General features: G+C 39.7%; 1 protein-coding gene across 5 annotated transcripts in view; it reads right to left on the reverse strand.

Annotated features, from left to right (window-relative positions):
- Positions 1-19,176, reverse strand: part of Fam13c (family with sequence similarity 13, member C) — a 106,281-nt gene that overhangs the window by 12,700 nt on the left and 74,405 nt on the right. For all 5 annotated transcript variants that reach the window (XM_005385922.2, XM_005385920.2, XM_005385919.2 and 2 more), the window contains 3 exons: positions 7,294-7,501; positions 5,982-6,120; positions 1,163-1,244 (listed from right to left, as the gene is read on the reverse strand). In XM_005385922.2, coding sequence (XP_005385979.1) covers positions 1,163-1,244; positions 5,982-6,120; positions 7,294-7,501 — 429 coding nt within the window. The remainder of the gene's footprint in view (positions 1-1,162; positions 1,245-5,981; positions 6,121-7,293; positions 7,502-19,176) is intronic.

The raw sequence follows: 19,176 nt of genomic DNA on the forward strand, positions 1-19,176 counted from the left end.
AAGACCAGTGATACCGAACCTAGAATTTCCATCTGTCACCTATGGTAGCACCTGAAATTCTACACTCAAAAGATTTATTGATGTAAGTTTAGAAAGTTGTGAGTATATCAACAGCCCCTATGGAAATACAGTACTTTTGGAAGGCATTATACATGCAGATACCTAAGCAAATACAGGATAGGGTGGGAAAGGGAAGATGAAAACACCATCCCCCAACTTGACAGGTTTCACAGTTTTGTCTAATGTCAGCTTTTACAATCTAGGAATCACCTGTATTGCAATGTGGCTCATATAAACTTAGATAATTAAAATTTTAAAAACCCACTTGGGATTTGTCAGTGAATTACGTATCAGAAAATGCTAGGAGACTGGTCGTTTGAGGTCATTTATATTGATTTTTCAGTTACATAGCTCATTTGCTCTGTTTTTTTTTTTAGTTAGACTCTGGCTTGATATTTAAACACTTTGTATTTTATAAATGTACTACATCATTACATTTTAATACCACTGAATTAATATTCTTTCTAATTAGCATTCCTTTGTAATTCTTAATCATTATCCTTCCAGAAAGTTGGAAAAATTCCCATGTCTCTGAGAATTGAAATTAGAATGTAGATGGAAGAAGAAAACAATTTTATTGGTAAATAATGTTTGTCCTTTAAAATGTATTTCAGAGTTAATTAACACACCATTTGTAGGGAGGTACAGAAAAAGTAAAGAACTAGCCAGAGATGCAGGAGAAACAAGAGTTATACTCAGCATGCCACCTCCAAGCTAGGTAACCTCTCTTTCTGGCCACAAATGTCCTCACCTGTGCAAGGGGAGATGCGAAGTAAATGATTTCTCGGGCCCCTTTGTTCCTCCCATCTACAGATCCAACAGAGAGATTAAAGGCCCACGGGTTGAAATGTCCCTAGGTTTGAGTGAATCATTCCACTTGGAGGTTGGAGGTTCTCAGTCTCAGTGTAAGGAGGTTTATCAAGAGGGGCTGAACAATGAAAGTGACCCACAGCCATTTGTGTTAAGTGGGGCCTCCAGTCTCAGCAGGAAATTGAGTTTAAGAGGGCACAAGTGGAAATGAGTCAGAACGCCCTGGGGCAGATGATGATACTATTTTAACCGCATCTTTTCTGAGAAAAAGAGACCTTTCACTGGCATTTACCTTTGAGCTGTTTACGACCTTTAGCCAAATCGTTCATCCATTTCAGGACTTCAGGATTAGAAGTCTTGTCACCATGTGAAGGCTACCGAGGAGGGAGGGGAAAATGGAGAAGAAAGAACGGGTAGGAAGGGAAAAGGAGGGTAAGAAAGAAAGAAAAGGAAAAATAAAATTTTTAAATAGCCAAGCCACACAGCTGAAGAACACACAATTCTGGGAGAGGCATACCAGCATGAAACTCCAGCTGATGGAGTTACTTCTGGAAAACATCAGATACACTTGACTTTCTCCACTGTTTTATCCTTGTCATGGGCATTATTCCTAAACATGCTTGGTCACCCAATATTTTTGTATAGTCCGAACCATGCCAGCACCCCCCACAATGTAACCCCTCAACTGCCCTGCAGGCCATCCACACCCCACACCCCACACCCCAAACCTACTCTCAGAGCAATGATAAAACAAATCAATGCTTCCTACCTCGCCTGTGGTTCTCATACATGGCTTATGACCATAACCTGCTGGAGAAAAGCTGACAAACTGGAACATTTAGCTCCTAACAGGCATATCCTCCAAGCTGAAGAAAGGAGACTCCCGTGTCTCTAAAACCTGACAGGAGTGCTGAGAATCAAGTCAGTCTGTCAAGGAGATAGCAGGTTTCTAATCCTTCATTGTTTATAGACTTAACATGCTAAGGGAGCTAGTATTAAAATGAAACCATCACATGAGTGTGACCTTGGGCAATTTATTTAGCTTCTCTGTATTTCATAGTTTTACCTACTCTGTGAGAATGATGAAAGCATCTCCCTCATCGGGTTTTATGAAGGATTATTTAACGTCTACGAAGCACTAGAAAATAGTTCCAGGTGTATGCTAGCCACTGTTGAATTGTTAGCAAGCATTACATTCATTACTAGTACTGTTTTTGTTTTTGCTGCAGAAGTAGTAGTCCAAACAGTGTGACCACCAGACCTTCAAAAGAATACTGACTGTGTCTTCAGCAACAAATACACATGGAGGGGCATGGATGTTCCCAGGGAGCTAGCCACACCCTGGATATGGCAAAAAGAATACCCATTAATTTTAGAAGGAAATGCATCTATCAATACAAATCTTTCAGTTGATCTCCCCTCCTTTTCTTCAAGATGGGGTTTTGCTATGTTGCCCAGACTGGTCTCAATGCTGGTCTCCTGCACTAGCCTCCCAATTAGCTGCAATTATATGCATGTGCCACTGTGCCTATCCACTTGACACAAAAGTGAACTTTCTACAGAAAAATGGGGAGAAGTGTAGCCAAATACAGTTACCCCCTATTCCCACAGACAGGTAAGGACACAGTAACTTAAATGCAGGTTTGATACTAATGGTTACTCATAGGATATATAAGGAATTTTACAATAATAATCAAGATGACATGATTGTAAACAAAATATCCTTAAATATGTGTATTTTTAGTGACTAAATATAGGGGTTTGTAATTTTTCAGGGTTTCCACTCAATCTGTGTATCATGAGTGGGAGGCATAGGAAGATGGAAAATAAGTTCATGCTTGAAGGAAAAAACAGTACTTGCATTTCAAGATCATCAATTCTAAAGCAATGTAAAAACCACACATTTTAAAATCACGATGGGAAAAACTAATGACTAGGGAAAGTTGGACAGTAGACTATGGTTTCCATGAAGCCGCCTTCATTTCAGAACCATGGACAGTGGGCATGGTTAACTCTTACCCACCTCCAAAAGATGACGCAGTCTGGTCCTACCTATATTCTACTAGAATGATGTGCTGTGCTGATTTCCTGGCTTTGGGTATCAGTCTGGTTATGTGGGAAGTAAGTATTTTACATTTGTTTTCTCAGAGTCCTCAGAATTTTCCACTCCAATCTAAGAATACATCCTGCTGAATAGTGATTTACTAGAGCTGATCCACATAGCTAACTCTATTTTTCAATATGGTAAAAACAAGGAACATTTTTAAAAACTTTAAAGCCCTAAGCCAGTGACTAACATAGAAATGAGCTTTCATTCCTCCATACAAGATTTCAGAGAAATTTGGGCTGAATTTTCTGACAAAGTAATTTACATCCTGAAATCGGTTTCAGAAATGAACGTTTTATTTCTTAATGCTTAGGAGAGCTTTTGAAACAGATTAAATCAAGCTTGCATGGATAGCAGCTCTCAAATCAAGTGAAAGTTTTCATATACAACCCAGGAAACTTCAAGCCTTTTCATTTTGAACTGAAATACTTTGGATTAATTGACTGCAACAGTCAGACACCTAGAATTTGTGTAGTTAGGTTTTTCAATGAAATTAATATGGGGCACCTAAACCTTGTAACTGAAGATACCAAAGGATCAGATACATGGTCTGCAAAGACAGTTCATAAGACATATTAGAAAGATTTCTGGGTGGGTAATGCAAAGACCCGAGCTGTCCTGACTAGATTAATTCTTTGCTGTGTGGTTTTAGATCATTCACTTCCATTCTCTGGGCCTCACTTTCTTTACTCGTCTGATAAGAAAAAAGACTGACTGATCCTTTTAAATTCTAACCTTTTCTGATTCCAACTGAAAGTAGACATGTGACTGAGGCAGACATTTCTAAGCACATGAGCGCAGTAATCAAATTTGTCAGTTGTAGAGAATAAGCACAGTTTGGGATATGCATATAAAATGTTTACATTCAAAAGAAATGCACAGACACCAGAATAATACAGAAGACCAGCAGGAGCTTAGATTAAAAAATTAGCAGTGGGTGCTATGAGTTCCACAGTCAAGTTGCCAGAAAGGGAAAACTTACACATAGCAAGTAATTCAAACCCACTGACATGTCAAACCTCTAGCTACTTCCTGGCACTTAGACAGAAAGGGCAAGGGGAAGCCCTGCTTCCTAGGACGTGTAAAGCTCTGTTTACATCACGGACTCTTAAACACATGGAGGTAGTGATAAATATGAACCTCTTTTCCCTCTTTGTCCCCGTATTTGTCTTTCTGCATATGAGTATGTGTGTGTTTGTCTGTCGCTCTGTCTGTCTTCATCTTTCTGCTCTAGCTTTAAATGTTCTCTATACAAAGCCAGGAAATTCCTTTCTGAAAGGGGTACCAGCTGGGTGGCAGTTATACTTGAGAGAAATAATACAGGACCTGTGGCCACAGGTCGAAAATTTCCTTTCAGTTTCTGACAAGGCAGAGACTACCATGGAATAGCTTATACAAATATTGCTCAAATAGATTATAAAGTTATTCAGACAAATGCTGAAGTAAGGTATACACTCATGCTCCTGTTTAATATGTTCAAACTGAAATCATTACTGATTTTAACTCCACTTTCCAAATAGACAAACAGATTTAGAAACACGGAGTAGCAAGTCCATAGTTACGGTGTTCCTAAATCTAGTCTATGCTGGGTTCAAATCCCGAAAAATGTGACTCCGTAACTGCCAGGTGGGAAGTGTTAACAGGCCAGTGACGAAGGCCTGACTTGTTACTGGAAGGGTCCAAAGTGAGGGTATCACAGATCTAATAACACACCAGCAACAAATTGGAATTCAGCTTCTCTCAGAATATTTGAAGTTTTCAATAGATAGGCACTTAAGAATTACTTCCACTTCTCACTATAAAACGTACTCCTCTTTAACTCACTGCTTCAGACTGAGCAGACAGAGCACAGCTACCCTTGGCAAGTGAAAAGTCTGCACTGGGCCTCAGCATCCAAGTCTACAAAATAAAGGCCTAGACCAATAATGTGTAGAGCTCAGCTCCCTCCTGCTCTATAAAAGACAGTGAATAGCTAGGACAGCCTGACTTTAGGGAAGAGAAAAATCTTCAGCACTCTGAGGTTGTCTTGAAAGTCAATCTGATTTTTTACTTCATTTTGCAAAGCTAAAAAGCACTCCTTGGAACCATTTATTTGGTGAACTTCAGGCCACATGGGACAGAAAAAAGGTAGGAGTGGAATGGTGCCAACTATCAGCTATCCCCTTAACTTATCACAGCTCACAAGAACTTTCTGATTGTCTCTGTACCGAGGGCTTAGTGAGCCTTTAAATATTTCAAGATGTATGAGAGATTATTCCTTGTTCTTTTTTATTCTAATAACAAGCTGTTCTGGGCCCTCTGCCAGAGACCTAATATCTTTGTGCAATTCTACATGAGTATAATTTTTCTTTATGCCGTGATCACAAGAGAAAATAAATAAAAGTAGTATTGGGCATCACTGCACTTACCGAAGACCCCACTGTTAACAAGTGTGCAGGACTGCAGAACCAGCTCAAAGACTGGTGTCTCTCTGATGGGAAAGGCTGTGTCAGTGTGTTCTTATGCACAGCCTAAATGCATGTCACTTAAGAATTACCTCCACTCATCAACCAGTAAATACTTTAACATCGGAGAAACTGATTCTCCCTTATTACACTCCACATGAGAGATTCTGCCCATGAGGTCTTCATCAAAATGCAAGGGGGAAAAGGTTAGAGAAGAGAGACCATCATTTAATAGCTTTCCAAACTTTGGTCCTAGAAAAACTAGTGACAGTAAGATTCCTCAGGGAAAAAAAGAAAATGAATAATCAAATAAGTTTGTAAGTAAGAGTTCTACCCCATTACTAGGAAATACCTCAGTAGAGATAAACTGACAGAATGTGAGAACAAGACAGACTCAGGATTGGAACTCAATCAGTGATAGGTGCTTGTTTGGACAGTGGGAAAAGAACTGTTCCCTGCCAAAAGAATTGTTCCCTGCTTTTCTTCTTTACTCAAGAAGAAAAGAAAATCCACACACCTCTGACATAATCTGCTTTCACATGAAACCCTAGAGTCCTTACCCGATACTTCTTTTCTTGCTCAAACTTTTCTTCAAATTTCCGAATTTTCCGCTTGAGACTCTGGATGTGCTTGGTGAGCTGGGTAATTGTCTGCGGTTCCTTGCTGTCACCACAGCTGCTCCGGGAAGAACTTCGGGGCCTGCATGAGTACGGGAGGGAGAGGACACTAAGAATAATAATCTTGTGGCAAATCCTGCTGTTTGGTCTGTAAACCAGGATGGTTTGAAGAGTCTGCGGGGTAGCCCAGTAACAGATGAGTCTACCGGGGTAGCATCTGCTCTTCAGAGGAGACACCTTACTTTACCTGACTTCAGCACTGCGTTATGGGCAGGGTGTCATCAGGGACTTTAATATATAAGTATCAAAATATTAGTGCAGGATATTTATTTCTCACAGGTGAGAGGGGCCAGTTTAAGACTCTGAAGAGACTGGCCCGCTGAAGTGTTACCTTCAATAGGTGGTACAAGCCAGGCCCCTCGACATTCTCAAGAAGACTTTAAAGTAGTTAACTTTTCTTGACACAGCCTTTTCAAATGTGATAAAACAAATGGCACCTTCTCCAGAGAAAGTGCCTCACAGGACACACACTTTACATGATAATAATTCACTAACTCCCACAGTTCCATCAGTGCACAGTCAAAGAATGCAGACTTGCATAAATTCAAGAATAACGGTGTGAGTTAGGAAGGAGAAACTGGGGATTCCCTAGGCATAATTTTATCTGTAGATTCTCAACCCCTTTACTCATGGCTTTCAATAGAAAGAACACATAGTTCACACTCATTCTAACCCTAAGTGCAAATTCTAAATGGAGTGTGTAGGAGAGTCGGAACCTGATTTGAGATATAGGTAGATGATACACAAATACATAGAGAGATCGCTATTTAGTTAGAAAGATAGCTATTATAAGTCACCATTTTTCTAGACTCTAAGTCTAAATTGAGAAGGACAATTCTCTAGTGTTCTCATAATCCACCCAGTGAGTCCGTTGTTGGACATGGAAAAATGCTGAGCTAACTGCGAGCAATACTCGTGACATTTGCATATACAATACTTAGGGTTATGGTCGCCTCACCAAAGTCACATAAGTGCTTGGAGTAGCCATTCTCTCATGACCATCACCTCTTGTGGCATTAAATGCTGAAACAGGATTCCCAACTAGGAAGTACACCACTCTCTGCCTTATTATTCGGGTCTTACAGTGGCGTACGGCAGATGTGTTTGCACTACTTCAGAGATATTTCATTGTAGGTTGTCTATGTAGTATCTGAAAAGCACATGAAATGAAGATAATAAAATAAGGTTTTCTCACATCATGAACTGCTGAGTGCTGGGTGGAGAAGGCGCCGACTCAGGGTCTAAGTTGAATCTCTGGCTTTGGCTGAAGATGGAGCAGCGCGGTGACAGCAGTGGGTTATCGCCGTCAGTGATATGATAGAGCAGCCTGCTGGGCCCGACAGACAGGTCCTCTGGTGTGCTGTCGGCTTCACTTTGCCCATCTTTGTGGGCTGTCATGGGGTCTGGGGAAGCAAGATAAATGATCAAGACTCAGAAGTGACAGAGGGCTTGAGACTGTCATGTTCCTAAATAAAGATCATAAACATTCATTATAATGGCTTGCCTCTTTGTCATTTCTTCCTTCTGGGGATATAAAAAGCTTTCAAAAACACTGTCATGTCTGGTCTCATGGAATCTGGATAAAAAATATTACGAAGCTGCCAACAACAAAAAATGGAAACAAATTATTTCAGTGTACGTAAGTTCTTCCATCAGCAGAGCCCGAAACTATAAAAATCCTCTTTATTTCATAGTATCCGTAATATGGCCTCCAACATATTGAAAATGTAACAGTGAATAAAAGGAAAACAATCTAAAATAGAGCTGGAGCAAAAGATTATAAATTATGAGGAAGAAAAGGAAAAGAATTAGCAGTGAAGGCAGGGAGAGAAGAAAGTGGGAAGGACGAGAGGAACAGAAGAACGGAGATGAGACAGGAGTCACTCCAGGGAGAAAGTTTTCCAGCAGTCCTCAAAAAGGATGGAGAACCTTGCTCATCAGTATGAAATGAAGTTAAGAAATTCTACATGGAAACCACAGGTTCCCAAACAAAATAACAATGATCCATGTTACATAAAAAGCATTTGTACATGTGCACAAATAAATGTATTAAAAGGTCAAAGAGGTTACAGGGTACATAACTACAAAGGAGGCAGAATTAGGAATAATTCTATTTTTTCCTCCAAGTGTTATGTAACATTTTATTTTAGACAAAACAAAACACTAAAACCTCCTCCAAAGAACTGTCCAGCAACCCAGGTTAGTGCCTGAATTATCATTCCTCCTGAAAGTTAGCTCATTAGAAGTAGGGTGTGGTGGTGCGTATCTGTCATCTCAACATGCCAGAGGCTGAGGCGGGAGGAGTTCAAGTTGGAGTTCACGTAGTGAGATCAAGCCAAGTAGTACTACACAGCAAGATTTCATCACAAAAAACAAAAGATAAAAAAAAATTAGCTCATTAGCTCCCCATTCCAGGGTCAGGTCAAAAGCTGGGTACTCCTGTGCTGTGGAGATTAGCGTAGGCAAATGGGGTGTATCACCAGAGAGACGTTAGGACACTCAGAGTGGCCAGAATGAGGCTCCCTCCCTCCTGGGCTCTTGACGGAGTTATTCAAGGAGTAACCCAAATAATCACAACTTTTGCCCAGCAAACAAGTCAGGACAATTTAAGGCTTTCTCTTATGTCTAGGGTACTTCTGTTAAGATAGTGGAAAACAAAGATTTTCTGGGTAAATAAGCAGGACCAGAAAATACTGACAATTTGCTTTTCCAAAATAAACATTTATCACAATTTAGTATCAGAAGAATCTTAATCAGATTTAGAATGGTTCCTTGTCCTCCAGAACTTGAAATGTAATTTGCTTTGTGTAACATCAAAGGTCAGGGTAGATGCACCTGTGTTTTCAGTTGACTTCTCCATGGTGGGCTATACACCAGGAGGGTAGAGAGCACCTCTTTTTGTGCCTTTGCAGCCCATTCTGTCAGCAGCCGAAGCTGGTCAGAAATAGACATGGTGAGGGCAGTACCTAGGCTGCAGTTTGGGAGGAGCCCTGCGGAATAATAGGAATAAGACTTACTCACCAATAAACTGTACCACACAGTAAAAATCATCTCCAAAATCCACCAGGAGACTTGTGGTTTCCTATCAGCCCTTTCCTCAAACCACCAGATTCTAAGAAGAAATGAATTTTATTTGTGTTACCTGTTTTACTGACAACATCTTCTGGGAATAAGCATCAGAAGGAAACAATCTTTAGCATGCACCTGGGACCAGAATATGCTTATTAAAATGGGAAAAGTCTAGACAGCTTCAAACTTCCAGCTAAGCTGTGGCCCTGGGGTCAAAGTTCACATAGTCTCTTGTTGCTGTTTTCTACAAAATGCCCAAAGGAGGCACGTGGGTTCCTGCAGCACTGCTGCAAAGCAGAGGTGGGGAAAGGGCATAGTTTCTGAAACCTAAGATACAACTTCACAGAATTGTAGATTGCTATGAATGGCTTTAGAAAAACCTATATTGTGGTAGCAATAGTGAAACTCCATTTACATGGCATCTGTTTCCCATGAGCACTCACATAATTTACCAGGGCTGCCTAATTTACAGTCTAACCTCTCTTCCCTTCAAGTCACTACTGAAGAAAACCACAAGCCAGAAAGATCCCCAAGCAACCAGCTGAAAAGCAACAGAGTCAAACACTGATAATTTGGTAGAGCTTCCCTTCTTTGTCCGCACTCATGACTGGAGTTGAGAAGGCGTTTAATTAAATCAGCTGGCTGTGTTTGTGTGTGTGCATTTATGTAGACAGAATCCTGAGCTCTCAGAAGAAGCCAAAGCAGATTCGGAGTCAATGCTGCTGCCACCCTGGGAATGGAGCCCAGGCCACAGCCTCCAGACTCTGCTCCCCGATAGGGAGAAGCTTACGGCAATGTTAAACTCAGGTGGCTTCCAATGGTTCTCTGGGGGGCGGGGGCATTACTTTAACTTGTAAAAGAAGGGGAAGCTTGCCAGGGCCAGTGGCGTGCTGCACCATGGTTTAGAGGAAGGGACCCGCAGGCCAAGATTCTGCTATGCTTATACTTTCTGTGGTTCCAGCCAATTTCTCAACATCTCTGGTTGCTTATTTGACCTGTCTTATTCAAAGGGCTGTGACAAAAATACGGATCTGCTGTACATGTGTTTCTAGGTAACGATACTACATGGTACACTAAAAATTGTTAAGAGGATCACTCATGTTGAATGCTCTTGCTGCAATAAAAACTTCATATTTCTTAAAATTTCTGCAACAAATATATCTTAATTTTATAGAGAAGACAATACAAATTAATATAATTTGGGGGGGAAGTATTCTTGAGAAGGGAAGTGATAAAGTATCTCAGCTGAAGCATAATAGCCAGTAAAGATTATATACTTTGAATCCTAGATCTATAGTCTAAGAGAGACTTTGAAAATGACGGCCAATTTAAACCTCAATTTCATCGTCTGTTAAACATGGAGAATTATGATACATGCCTCATAAGACTAAATGAGGATGCAATAAAAACATAAACCCTATGAAATGTTTGCCATATGCATATAAACCTATTATTACCCTATGTATGTGTGTATATAATTCCAGCTTACATTTTTATAGCAACTTCATACAAAGTAATGATGACCAAAAAGTCATGAATTTGTCAGTTACATTTTACACTCATATATATTAAAATAAATTTCTCTTAGAATTGACAGTGAGCATCCATGCATCCCTTGTATAGAATACTTTGTGAAACATTAGGGTAAGGCAGAGAAACCAGGTAAACACAGTATCCATGAGAAATATCATTTTAATATCAAAATACATTAAATAGTTTCACCTCACAGGAGTCCCTAGGGGGGTGAACATGGGAAGTGACAATATATCTCAACCTCTCATCCCTTCTTATTTATAAACAGGAATAATAACAACCATACTTAATATTTATGGAGTGACTAATTTTGTCCTCATACTTATTCTGAGAGTTTCTGCATGCATTTAACCTTTATAACAACAAGGCAAGGCTGCTTTTTAAATGGCTTCCACTTTAAAAGTTCAGTAAGGTAGGCTGCGAAACCACATTAAGGCCATTCAGGCAAGCTCTGACCAGTGCCTGCAGAAGAAGACTCCACATCTCTAACCCTGGAAGCTGAAGTGTTCCTGGCAGCCCACTCCCTGCGCAGTAGGGAGCAGGAGAAGAGAAGTAATTATCATCAGTGGGTGAAGGCCAGGAGACCACTTCTGATCTGGCTGCAGCTCCAGGAAGAAACAAATGCTACATTACAGATGTTAAACGAGTCAGTCAAATTTAAAAGTATAACTTTCTAATGTCAGTTTTTAAGCCAATTCAAAATTTAAATAAATCTCTATTTCCAAATCCTTAAGAGAGAGTGATGAGATCTAACTGAGCAGATTTGTTAATTTGCAGCCCCAGACTTGCCCACCATGGGGACTTGTTGGAAGCACTGAGATATATTCCAAAATGCCAAACAGCAGCCTCTGTTGGTTTTAGAAGCTAAAAGGGCCAAGAGCATGTCCACGATTCAATGAGGTTCAAGCATAAGAACTCTCACTCAACCTGCCTCAGTACAGATAGCGGAAAGGGTGATAATGTCACATACACGCAGAGGGCTGCAGAAACAAAAACAACTCAAAAAGCATGTGATTATTGATGTATGCTGGGTTCACTTTTAAGTCTGTTGAATTTGAGCATCAAAAGCGCTAAGGGAGTGGCTTCAGAGCAAGAGAAAGAGAACATGGGTAAACTTGAAGTCATCCCAGTAACTACTGCTGGGGAAACAGAAGAATCTGCCTGGTTACAGACTACTAAGGAAAATCTCATCACTCTGATAGGAAGACAGTGGACATGAGGGTTAATAACAGAGGATTCTGGATTGGGCTGGCTGATCTAGGAGGGAGAGGCTGGTGCTCCAATCAGACTTCTTTGTGCCAGCTTCCGTGGACGATCACTACTAGTATTAGGGAGTTGAGGGGTAGGAAATTTGTCATCAAGAAAGCAGAGCTGGACTTCATGGCAGGTACCCTGCAGGTCCCAAGAGGCAATTTGCCATAACAAATAAAAGCACGTGCTGTAGGCTTGGACCTAGATTCAAGTCCTAGTTTTGTTATCTGTGAAACTAGAGACAGGTTATGTGATCTCTCTCAGTCTCACTGAATTTGAGAAATTATCAATGGAAATGGCCAATGAACAATCTCTGATCTCTGAGAACATCTTTTCCCTCCCTGTATTACCAAAGTGAAGCCAACTGCCTAGATAAAAATCAAGCTGAGCAATGTCCTGATATCCCATGAGGCTGGGGAAAGACTAATCACCGTCCATGTTGGTGTCAAGGACCTAGCAGCACCCTCCGGGTGTACAGAGAAAGCAAGGCACTGGCAATGTGCTGCTCATCATTCTTCAGCCTAATTGCTTCTGCAGGTCTTCTAGTTGATCCCTGCACAATTGATCCCCTCAGTGGTACAGCTGACAAAAATCTGCTAGTAGGATAACAAAAGCCATTTTCAAAGGAGAGTTCTCCCTTATGAGTAGAACTGCTTTAGGAAGTAAAAGGAAAAATAGGATACATAAAGGCAACAGGAAAACTGCTGAAGAAAATTCCTTCATGGGATGCACCTTTGCCATTTATTTTGTTTGGTTATTTTGGTTTTATTTGTGGTACAGGGCTTCATCATGCTAGATAAGTAACCTACCACTGAACTATGTATTCCAGCCCTCACAGGTTATACCCTTTCTAGCCTTTTGCAAGTCATACACGAAGCAGAGCTTAGAATTCTTAATCTCAAGGGTCGGTTAGACTAGCTGAATTAGCCAGTTCAATTAAAGTAGGGCCAGTAGCTCCACAGACAGAACAGAAACATATGATTCTCAGGGAACCAGCAGGGTCAGAAGAGGTTGTCCACTGACTCTGGGCCTGGACATTGTCTACAGCAGTGTCAGACATGAAGCTTTTGGGCATGCCATCTACTCACTTGCAGGTATAGTCACCACAAACATGGAAAAATGATACCAGAAAAGCCCAAAGAAAGGTATTTTAAAAATTACTGTAATATGTGGAAAAACTGTGTACAGAGGAAGAGTGGTATATGAGGAATCTATAGAATATCTGCTCAAGTTTCTGTAAATGTAAGACTGTTCTTTTAAAAAGCCTATTTATTTTTAAAAATGACTGATAAGCCAGGTACAGTGGTGAACACCTGTAATCCTAGCACTCTGGGTGGCTGAGACAGGAGAATGGTAAGTTTGAGTTCCATCTGGGCAACTTAGTGAGACACTGCCTCAAAATAAAAAATAAAAAAGGGCTGGGAACGTAGCTCAGTGCAGAGTCCCTGGGTTCAATCTCCAGTATCATAAAATGAAAAGTAAGTAAAATGACTGTAAGTCTACTGGCTTCAAGTCTGGATTCTGGTGTTGGTGTCCTGGTCCTGGCCTACTACGTCACCTTCTTCCCATTGTCATATCTTTGCCCTGCCAAGCCTCTTCAACTTCTGTATTCTCACTGTAGAGAGTAGTAGTGAAGACAAATAGAACAATGCAGTTAAAATGGTACTTGTCCTCACTTAAAGACTGAATTTTAAAAATTGTGTAGATAATTACCTGGCAATTCCTATAAGGCAGTTGTGGAAATGGCCTTAAATATTATACTGTCATCTATAAATTTTGAAATCAAACTAGGTGTGGTGGTTCACGCCTGTAATCCCAGCACTTGGGAGGCTGAAGCAAGAGGATTGCCATGAGTTTGAGGCCATGCTGGGGTACATAGTAAGTTCAAGGTCAGCCAGAACTACATAGTGAGACCGTGTCTCAAAAATCAAAAAGCATAGCATGCCTATATCCGGTAATCTGGTCAACTATTTTGAAGATAACAATATAACAACCATTTTTAATTTCCTATCATCATGTTTTGAAATTCTGTATTTTTAATGTTTTAAAAAAATTTTTATTCTCTTTAAAATAAATAAATAAATAAATACTTTAGGACAAAAAGAATTGATTTTATTGCAGTGGTGGACCACATTTGTACAAAGCAATGTAAGATATTTTATATTTATATATATATATATGATATTACATATATTGCAAAGAAAAGCAGTATTAAAATTTTTTGCTTTTTACAGTAAAAGAAGCAAAGCAAAATAAAAAATATTGAAATCATTTAAGAAATGCTTTCTTTGGAAAAGAATGGGTAATGTAACATCCATTCCTTTATAAACTATGAGGATGCTTATAAAAGCATTAGAGAAAAATTATTAGTAGAACCTTTCCAACCGAGTTATGTCATATTTGCAGCACAGGGTAGGTTTTATTGCAGAAAATGCAGTTTCAGTTTTAACAGGGGGTAATTATTCAGCCATCACCTCTATAGATTATTGCTGTTATAAATACCCTTTGCTTAAGGGAATTAATGTGATGTCAATCATATGTAAGACACTTACAAGGAAGATAAAGAATGAACAGTATGAAATGTCATTTACATACCCTGAATGTAGTTATAAATTATGACAGAGTAGGTATTTAAAGACAAATGTAAGTACTATTAATGGGACGAAAGATAATATAAATTCTGAGTAGGGCAAGAATGTCCCATTTTAAAAATAATGATAGCTAACTGTCTTAGTTACTTTTCTCATTGATGAGACACAATACTCAACATCCACAATTTAAGGGAGGGTTTCTTTAGCTCACAGTTTGTAGAGGTTTTAGTCCATAATTGCCTGGCTCCAAGGTAAGGTGGGCATGGCAGATAGGCATCACAGAAGAGAAACAGTTTATGATGGACAGAAGGTAGCAAAGCAACAAGAGACAACCACAGCTCTTTCTATCCCTTAAATCTTATCCAGATTACTTAGGGCAGGTAGTGCTCTTGAGTCTAGCACTATACCATGAATCAATCCCAGCATCACACACTCTAGAACCAGCCACTTTTGGAAAAGCCTCACCTATCACTGGATGAGGCTTTTGGGGGACATCTAGACACAAGCCATAACAGCTAATATTTGTTGAGCATTTACCAAGGGCAGTGTGTGTGAAGCTTCATATATGTTATGCCACATAATTGTCACAGCAATCCCAAGAGGAGTATGCTTCCTTCCATTTGAAAGACAACGAAACTGAGGCATGGAGAGATTAGGGGACCTGTCCAAGATCACCCAACTAGCACATGAAGTTCTGCAAGGCGTTATATTTCAGAACAGAATGGAGTCAATAAATACAACATACTTGAATGTTCAAGAAAGCTATGGCATGGTTTTCATACCAAGGATGTTTAAAAATAAAACTAATTGATGATTGGGTCATGTTCTGCAATTAATACAAAACTCACTTAACAGAGGGCAGAGTTGAAGGAAGATATTTATGACAGATGTGTCAGTACAAATCCTTCCACATAGGTTCTGGGTTAGTCTTATTTTACTTAAAGAAAGAGCACAGAAGAGGAAGTACAGAGTGATAAGTCTGAGTTTGCAGATGTTGGTATGTTTCAGTGAGTAACACACTACACAACCACAGAGCAAGGACACAATCCAGGAGGGGGCTCATCAGTTACAGATGACTTATACTGTGCATCAGCAGGTGATAGAGTGGGAGAAAACTAAATTATCTACTCTGAGCAAGTAATAAGTACTCTACCATCAATTTGATAAGGAATGGAAATCGTGGTACTCTTCCAGATTGCACTGGAATAATAGAAAAGCCATGAAAATAGCAAGATCTCTAAGAAAGACTTGGAAAACAATCCTACAGGCCTAATTGGTCTGGAATTATTTTATAAAACATTTGTATGGTGTATAGTTTAGGTATCAGTTCACTTTAAAATTTTTTTTAGATTTATTTTAAAAATAAAAGAAGGAAAACATATTAACAAGCAGACATCCATTTACAAACTAGCATAACAACACAAACAATACAGAATTACAGACTTAGAAACAAAGTGGTAGGAAATTAACAACAGTTGTTGTATTACATATTGATATCTTCAAAGTGGTTTCTCAGGAAAGCAAATAGGGACATGCAAGATTGATCAAACAAGTAATCATTAACTGTTCTTTCAGTAAAGTGATAGAAGTGAGTAGTACAACTATGTTAGCTATGCTAGCTATCCGGTATCAGTTCATTTTAAAATTGAGATAATTGTTGACTCAAATAGTTATAAGAAATAAGAGACATCTTTTGTACACTTTGCTCAGTTCTCCCCAATGGTAATATTTTTCTATACACTATACTGTTTCTGTTCATATTCATGAATAAAATTCTACTAATTGACTCCATCAGGAATACACTTACTATTTAGATAATACAATCAGAAGGGACAAGGGCCTACAGCTAGTTCAGACAAGAAGACCTGAAATGATAGGGGAGGGAAGCCAAAAGTGGAGCTGAAAAAGGTTAACTGATTATACATCCAGGTCTCCTCAGTCCAGGAGTGAATTTAGAAAGTGATTTTCTCTGTCTTTTTTATTTTTAAATGTTTTTATTTAGTATGTGCTTTCAGGAATGAAGAAAAAAACAGTGACTTTCAAGACATATTAGAAATTGGCTGTTAATTTCAAACTGTAGAATTGTAGAATATTTAAACAATGGTGACAATTTTCAGGCCACACGGTGAAGAATTTAGACTGTGCAACCACCGCTCTGCCCTCTCCTCTCCTGAGACACCCTGCTCAGTAGCTGCAGCACCTTCAGCAAGGTGCCTCCTCTTTAACTTGGGGATAATAATGCGCTCACCTCCTGGTGCTCTTGTGAAGTAAGTGAGAGAATCCATGCAATACTTCCTGATGCAAATGAAGAGGTCACTTTTAGCTAATGTTGATGTCATTCATTTCACAAATACTAAGAAGGGGTTGCAACTCCTGGGCATTAGTGACATTTGGGATTGGCTTGTTCTTTAGTCGGGGCAGAGAGGTGTAACAAAATCACTGGCCTGCACCCACTAGATACCAGCAGTTTCCACTGCACATTTCACAACTGTGACAACCAAATAGGTCTCTAGATAGCTCCCAAGGAGAAAAAAAAACCCCTCAATTGAAAATCACTATTTTAAAGGAACCAACTTAGGACAAATAAATGAAGTACTACTTTCTGTGTTAGTAGCCATATTTTAGTTAAAGCAACAGATGGTACAAACTGAAAATATAAAAAATTTCAAGGAGGGTTGGAAATCACATATAAACCCATACACATACTCAGCCCTGTAGGAATAAAGTTTCTAAAAGAAATATGGAAATTCTGTCCATTTGTGACTTTGACTGTGACTTTCTGGGGCTGCCCCCAGATCAAATGAAGAATCAAACTACGTGTATGATCAGACCACCTAATAGGAAACCTGATATGCTTTCCTGTTCTAGAAATCCAATTATAAATGAGTCCTGTAGCAGGCACATGTTTCACAGCAGCCCTGGTGTGGCAATGTGTTCTGGAAAATGTTCCTGAATCTCCTTGCCCAACAGTATCACCATGGGTGTTTTTCCAACAGAGATCCCCAGGCCTCATCTCTAAATCTTAATTTTACATTTTAAGGTAGGAAACAGACATATATAAAGTTAGTAAGTTCTCCAGCTGGACACTCCTGGTCAAATATGTGAGACACGGTAAAATTCTCTACAGCTTTGTCTCACCTCAAATTCAACATTAGGAGCAAACACAGATGATGCAGACTTCTTTATGAGAATAATTATAGACTATATATTGCACCAGTGCTTGCTATCACTTATATATAAAATGTACCCCAACAGTCTCATGTTCAAAGGTGGGGCCTAATAAGAAGGGGCAGGTAGGTCACAGGGGGTGTGACTTGAAGAGTTTCCTGTCCCTCCCTCCTCCCTCCTTGCTTCCTGACCACTGTGCTGTAAACAGATCCTCCCTATGCCATCCCGCCATGTGTCTTATGCCTTGGAGTCAGCCGGCCATGGATTCACGAATCTGCTGAAACTGAAAGCAAAAATAAACCTTTTCTTTAAGTCATGGGTATGGAGTATTTTGTCCCAGTGAGGGGGAAACTGACTCTGAATACACAGCCTTGCCCAAATGGAAAGTTCAATCTGAAAAATCCAGTGTAAAATAATTTAAGTGTTGCTTCAGAACCACTATTTCTAGTAACAGATCTCCAGTGCACGCTAATCCCTCTCACAAGGCTTCCATCCTCATGACCTAATTATCTTCCCAAGGATCCACCTCTAAGTAGTACCACACTGGGAGTCAGATTTCAACCTATGAATTTTGGGGGGAATACAAAGATTCAGTTTATAAGTTTCTATTTCGTATTACGCGGTTTACAACCTAGAAATCCAGTAAACAACTGTCCTCATTAGCTGGCTCTGAGAATTTGTCATCAAGTTGTACTCTACGTACTAAAAATGTGACAGTTCTGGGCCCACCAGGTCACCTTGTCAACCTTGGTAAAGCCCACAAGCTACCCTTTCATTTGGCTCTCTCTCCATTAGTTTTCCTAATGGCCAATATCCACCAAGCCTTTCTTGGTCTCCATTCCCCATCCATGTCTCCATCCCAACAGTTTCAGGCTATGGATGTGATGCATAAGCACATTTTTCCTCCTGAAGTAAGCGGGTAGAGCCAACTGGCCCCAGACCCTGAGTTTTAAGACCCATGCATTCTGTGAGCTTCTCATTGATGAAACTGAGATAAAGCAGAGTAACAGAAAGTTTGACTAATTTAAGACACTCTCCACTTGACAAGGACACCCCAATATTTGAGATTGTTTATGCAATATGCAGATTCCAGGACTTCCACCTCAGACCATCCAAAGATAAGCCTGAGAATCTCCATGTTGGAAAAGCTTCCTGGTGATTATGACATGAAGAAAGTTCTAGAACACCACTAAGAAGACAGTGTGCATATAGGGCTGCCATAAAAAAATGTTCTTGCTTCAGGTGCAGTTCATAATTGGATTTCTAATATAAGAAGTGTTTAATATGTCATACTAGTTGTGAGAAAGATCTTTGCAATTCATAACCTCAAGTTAAGGGGCCAATATTTTGATCTTAAAACATTCAGCCTGCTAAACTTTGCTTAGACCATTCTTTCAGATGTCCATTGCAAAAGTTAATTAACTATACATAAGTCATGCCTTAATTAAGTCTAAAGTGAGTTTCAA

This window comes from Chinchilla lanigera, unplaced genomic scaffold (genome assembly GCF_000276665.1).
Source record: "Chinchilla lanigera isolate Chin_1 unplaced genomic scaffold, ChiLan1.0 scaffold00024, whole genome shotgun sequence".
NCBI classification, from domain to species: domain Eukaryota; kingdom Metazoa; phylum Chordata; class Mammalia; order Rodentia; family Chinchillidae; genus Chinchilla; species Chinchilla lanigera.